General features: G+C 57.2%; 1 protein-coding gene and 1 pseudogene across 1 annotated transcript, besides 1 other annotated feature; both read left to right on the top strand.

The window, feature by feature from the left end:
• Positions 1-5,875: a sequence feature (areas not merged during assembly with more than two copies in the genome that could not be assigned to a particular haplotype).
• On the top strand, positions 548-1,999 carry Tc00.1047053507203.5 (annotated as a pseudogene).
• Tc00.1047053507203.9 (dispersed gene family protein 1 (DGF-1), putative) lies at positions 4,170-5,875 on the top strand (the record flags this gene model as incomplete). Its single annotated transcript, XM_799312.1, has 1 exon — positions 4,170-5,875. A coding segment is annotated over one exon (1,706 nt), but the record flags the coding sequence as incomplete, so codon positions are not given.

The following is a 5,875-nucleotide window of genomic DNA, read 5'->3' on the forward strand; positions in this document are numbered from 1 at the left end:
TCTTCCACATCTCCTTTTAGCACTGACACAGTACGGATGGCAGTGCTGACGGCACGCCAACGCGTGCCTCCAGACCTCGTGATGTTGTAATGTGCCCGGCAATACGCGGCTGGCCCGTGCGCTGGTTGCTGCCATCAGCCCTGCGCCAGCATCAAAAATTCCGTGAGGGAAGTATTGCTGGCTTCCCCCGACAATACGGGGCAATTGACCCAGGCAACACGCCGGTGTGGCTGGTATTGCCAGTGAACATGATGGGAAGGATTGGAGGACAAAACTGTCGGATTCCATAGCCGGATTTATTCCAGTTTCTTGTGCCCTGAGCCCTACTGCGATTGCTCCATTGCAATCAGGTAGTTTTTCTTGTGGGAGGCCACGGCAATAAATACGCCTGGAATGAGCAGTCGAACGGAGGAGGTGCCGCGAACCACTGCTGGTTGTTGGTGAATTTCACGGAGACAAGCAGGGAAATAAAGGAATTAAGAAAACCAACTTGCGAAGACAACCGTCCTTGGAGCTTTGCGCTAAGAACAGTTTATAAAAAATTTCCGACACAAATTATTGGCGGCGTAGCCGCTGCTGTTGATGACGCTGAAGGAGGATTGGTGTTCCCTGTAAAAACTGTGAGTGTTGGGGAAATCCCGCCCCACCGATCGCGTGCTTGGCAAAGCTTGGGAAATAAATGCTGTCGAGGGCGATATCTGCTGAGGGGTGAAGTGATCCCTTTGTCGTGGTGTGGGAAGGTGGAGATCTTTGCATGATCACTGCATCCGATGGCGACCGCAGGGTGGACGCGTCCAGTGAAAATGGGGAGGCGTGGGCGGAGCCTCTGGGGACACTCAATTGCCCGCCTGTGGGCCAACTGGCATGATGGACAGGGGAAAGGCGTTCTGAGCGGCTTCATCACTGCGGCGATTGGAGAAGGGAATGTTCTGCGCGTTACCCTACCGGTGTGTCATAAAGCGAGCGAAAAGGAAAAGGGTCGGCTTTCTCTCTGGCTGGCAGACAATGTTCACATTGTGGGTATTTGGCTGGCATCCCGTAATGTGTATGCTGCTGCCGACAGCTCCCTTTTTTACGAAGGTGGTGAAGGCGAGGATGATGATGAGTTGATTTTACTGTGCGGGAAGAGGGACGATGGGGAATGGGCACGCAGCCATTTGTCTGTGTGCCTGACTGCGAAGCTGAAACGGGTGAAGAATTTGGTGAGGGCTTTGAAGGAGCTGTACATTTGTGTCTCCCAGTTCTGCCCTTACTCAAATGTCAAGAAAAATCTTCTGTCTGTCGAGGGCTGCGACACTTTCATGCCTCCAGCCGGGCTGGTTGGATGTTTGTCCGGCAAATTATTCGAGAATAAATGGAAGGAAGAGGGACTTGGGGCTGAACGCTACGGAGACGGGTGGGGCAGCTGTGGAAGAAGGGCTTTCCAGTGGATCGGCTTTCAAGGGCGTTGGTTTCTGGGCGTAGCGGTCCGTTGGCAATCGGGGGAAGAATCGGATGTAGTGCCTTGCAATGAACGGGTTCACCTTTTGTGGAGGCGATTTCTATTTACAAGTTGTCACCGTCTTGCGGCAGCATCTTTTTGATGGGTGTGGGGATAAATGAAACAGGCAGCGCTGCATTTCTTGAACAGTCGCAAGCGCATGAAATGAGGTGGGAAACAATGTTCAACGGAAAGAAGGATACAAACGGAATCACTTTGGGACTGGGTAAGGAATGGCAGGTGGCGATTGTGCCTTGGACTGGCATTCGGGTCTCTGTCTACACTACTGGCCAGCGTTTCAAGAATTCAACATCGACATCAGCGACTGGAAGGAATTCACAGGAGATCGGACACTTTCGCATTGAAGGGGATGGAGACTGCGCAGACGACACACGGAGTGAGAGGCGTGTGACGACGAAAAACGTCTTTCTGTACAACCGACCCTTGAGTATGGAAGAATTCCGGAAGTACATTGCACCCTGGCGCAGCCGGCCACTTCAACGTTGTGCCAGTGTCTAGTACTCTTGCTTGGGGAGAATCAAAAGGGCCGGAAGGGCCAAAGATGGAGCCGCTATCAGCGCTGTCTGAGGAGTGGGTGAGCTGGCAGTGAGGCCATTTCTGACAGCGTTTCTTCTTATTCCGAGAGCAGCACTAACTTGAGGGCGAGGGATTTAAGGGGTGACAGCACCGTGCATGGGTGTGTGTCTCGGGTGTTTTTGCTCCCGCTTTTGGGGCTTTGGGGCACTGCGGCTTTCTGTTGGGGTATGGGAGAGTGTGGGGTTGCTGCAATCGTTGGAACACATCCGCAGCACCACTTCCAATTCCATTGCCTTCCGAAGAGTAATTTTTTTTTTTTATGCTTGTGTGTGTTTATCCATTGAATTCTTGCTTTTGTGAAATTTCTTTGATCATTCACACACATCCTCATGTGTGGCGCACCCTCTCCTTCCTGTTTGCTTCTGTTGCCCACACGCTGTGCCGGACTCATTCCTGTGATTCCCACGGACTGCACAAAAGGAGGAGCGGAGGAGCAGACCGTGTGCCACATGTAATGTGAGGGGCGTTGTGTGGTCTCGTGGAAAAGTACAATATTTTTCTTTTTACTTATTCTTGGTGTGGGCAATGTGTGTGTACCCAAACGCACGGTTGTTTTTTGTTGCTTGGTGCACGAAATCGAAGTCCTGCCTGATCACTTTTTCTTTTGTGATTTTTGCTGGACCGTCATTCTTTTTCTGCCCTTTATTAACCGTTATTCGTTTTTTTGTAAATCCCTTTTGCTCGTTTTTGTATTTTTTCTTCCCACTTTCTCTTTGTGTCTTTTTGTCCCGTTGGATGTCTCTCTGTCGGCTTTGCTGCTGACATTTCTTCAATTCTTTTCTTTTCTGCTAGAGGCAGTGATGTTCCGCGGTGACGATTATTTGTGTTCCCCATTGCGATGGCAAGAGGGTGACTGGGCGCCGGCCTGCTGAGTACAGTTGGAGGGGAGCGGACGGTGTGCGCTGTGCCTCACTGTGAGTGTGGGACGGCACCCACCACAACCTGTTGTGGGGTGTAATTCCAATTTGTCGGGGCGGAGAGAAGTAAAGGACATTGCCGTGGACTTGGATGCGCTCCGTCTCTCTTGTTGCGGCCGTGGGTCTGTGCTGTGTGCACGGCACTTTCTTGCGTTGCGGCGTGGATGGCGTTGCTTACAAGTACATTTGGTAGATTGGTTGCGTTCGCTGCGGGCTCATGCAGTCAATAGAAGAGGCTCTGCAGCGTGCATGCGAATGTGTGTGCATGCATGCTTGATGGTTAGAGCTGTGTAGCTTGCCGGAGAGTGCCGCTGCTGCGCTGTTTTTGTGGTGGGCGTTGTGCGTGCGCTACTGACGCTTCTGCTGTGGGTGACGCAGGGAGTCTTTCTGTCACACATGTTTTTGAGGGCTGTGACAATTCTGCGATGGCATGCGCGAGTGGGGGACTACCGAGAATGATGCGGGGAGCTGTGTGCGGCCCACACGGCGCGTTGGAGCTGCAGCTGCAAGTGGCTGTACGTGGCGCGGGTGGCTGTGCTGACGTTCTGCCAGGCACCGGTGCTTTGCGAGGAGGGAGGGCGGGAGCCCGCTTTGCGTCTATTTGAAGTGTTTCGGGTGTGGTGGTGGCTGGCGTGCGGGCTGTTGGATTTGTTCAATAAAACAGGAGAAAAAACAACAATTAGTGTGGATAGACTTTCCCTTTGTCCGACTGCTGCCTTTCTGCTTTTTCTTCATGTGCATGCCGTGTGCGCGGCATCAACCTGGACGCTGTTTGTTGTGCAGCGCCGGCCCATCGGTCACGCTAGCGGTGCCAGTGGTCATGTGCTTCTTTGCTGGGATCCCACCACTCCGCACGGTGGTTGTGTGGGGCTGCGTGGGCGGTGGGGGTGGATGGCGTAACTGATTTGATTGTGTTCTCGCGTCTTTGTGTTGGCGGTCGGGCTGTGGCCGGATGCTTCTGCGTGCCACTGTGTTTATTTGCTGTTGTTGCTGCTTCTTCCTTCTCCTCTGACCGAGCATTTAGAGTTAATTTCGCTTCACCAGCACAACTATCGTTTCAAGGTGTTAATTATTAATTGCTGTATTAGGAATAGCAGAAGTAGTGGGATAGCGATATATAGGAATTGTGTAACTGTATTTGCCATCTGTATAAGGGGATTTGTTGGACAGGAGTTATGGTGGACGGGGCGAGTGCAACACACCACGACAGCCCTGTTGGTACGTGTTTGTGTCGGTGGATGCGGTCTGCGGAGGGTGCGTGTCCGCGCGGCCGGCACCGTGTGCGGCGCAGGGCCGTTGCGACTGTGCGTGCGGCGCTGCTTGTGGCGTTGGCGCTTGTGGCGTTGGCAGCGTGGATGCCCGCGGTGCATGCGGTGGTGTTGCGACTGCGGGGCGGCACGGTGGACAGAGCCATCACGGTTGGCCGCGCCGTGGACACGGTGCTGATGGACGGCGTGTACATCACGAACGGCGTGGCTGTGGTGTTTGACGTGCCTGCGATGCTTCCCGGCGCGCTGCGCATCGAACTGAGGGATTGTGTGTGCGACGGCGGTGCGCAGATCTACGTGCGGGGCTACAGCGGCGAGCCGGCGACTGACCGGAGCCTGGAGGTGAGCGTGAGCGGGCTGTCCGGCGACTACTGCTCGCTTGTGTTTGTGCACAACCTGCCGGCACACACGAACGTGACGGTCCGCGACTCGACGATTGTGACGCCTGGACCGATGCGCTATTCCCAGCTGAGCGGGCTGACGGATGCGGTGGCGTCGCCGCTTGTGCTGCACGCGACGTCGCTGTTGCAGACGCGGCTGCGTGTGAGCAACACCGTGCTGAGGTCTTCGCAGGCGGGCGGGTCGGCGGTGTACGTTGGCGGCGGCGTGGACCTGCTGTCGAGCGCGTTGGTGTTTGACGGCGTGTCGCTGGAGGCGTCGGGCGGTCCGACCGCGTCCGCGATGCGTGTGGCGTCCTCGTCGCGTCTCAGCCTGCGGAGCCACTCGGTGTTCTCCGTGACGAACGTCTCGGTTGTGAGCAGCGGCGGCGGCATTGTGCTTGGCGAGCGCCTCGCGGTGTTTGATTCGGTGCTGCGCTTCGTGGGCGTCGAGGGGTCTGCTGCGTCCTCGCTGGTGTGCTGCGACGGTGGGACGGTCGGTGGCGGCGGGTGGCTGGAGCTGCACGACGTGTGGGCGGTGGGCGAGGCGTCGTCTGTGGCGTCGCTGTCGGGGGTGACGCTGGGCGGCGGCACCGTGTCGATTGCGCGCTGCGCTGCCACTGGCGCGACGCTTGTCTCCGGGCCGACGATCACGAGCGGCGTCGTGTCGGTGCAGTGCAACCGTGCCGGCGGCCGGGTGCTGCAGAGCAGCGGCGACTACCGCATGGCCGGCCTGTCCTCCGTGAGCGTGGTGCCGTGCGACGGCTGTGCGGCCGCGCTGGCGTGCTTCGATGCGCTGACTGCGTCGTTCTCCGACTGCGCGTGCAGCTGCCGTGCCGGCGGTGTGGGCGAGGCGTGTCTGCCGTTCGACGTGCCGCCTGCGAGGGCCGGCGGCGGTGGTGGCGATACTGCGGAGGGCTGCGTGAGTGGCGTGACGCTGACGGAGTCGGTGACGGTTGGCGGCCGGCGTGCGACGGCGTGCTTCGACTCGGTGGTGTTCGGTGGGCCGATCACTGTGGCGGTGGACCTGCGCTCGATGGACGCGCTCGCTGACGCGCTGAACGTGACGCTGCGCCACTGCGTGCTTGCGGACGGCGCGCAGCTGCGGATTGGCGGCCTCAGCGAGAGCACGGCGCGCCTGATGCCGCACGTCCTCGTCAACATGACGAATGTGACTTCGATGGAGGGCACGATTGTGCTGCACGGCGCGATGCCGCTGCACTCGAGTGTGCTGCT

This window comes from Trypanosoma cruzi, genomic scaffold, assembly GCF_000209065.1.
Source record: "Trypanosoma cruzi strain CL Brener 1047053512837 genomic scaffold, whole genome shotgun sequence".
NCBI classification, from domain to species: Eukaryota; Euglenozoa; class Kinetoplastea; order Trypanosomatida; family Trypanosomatidae; genus Trypanosoma; species Trypanosoma cruzi.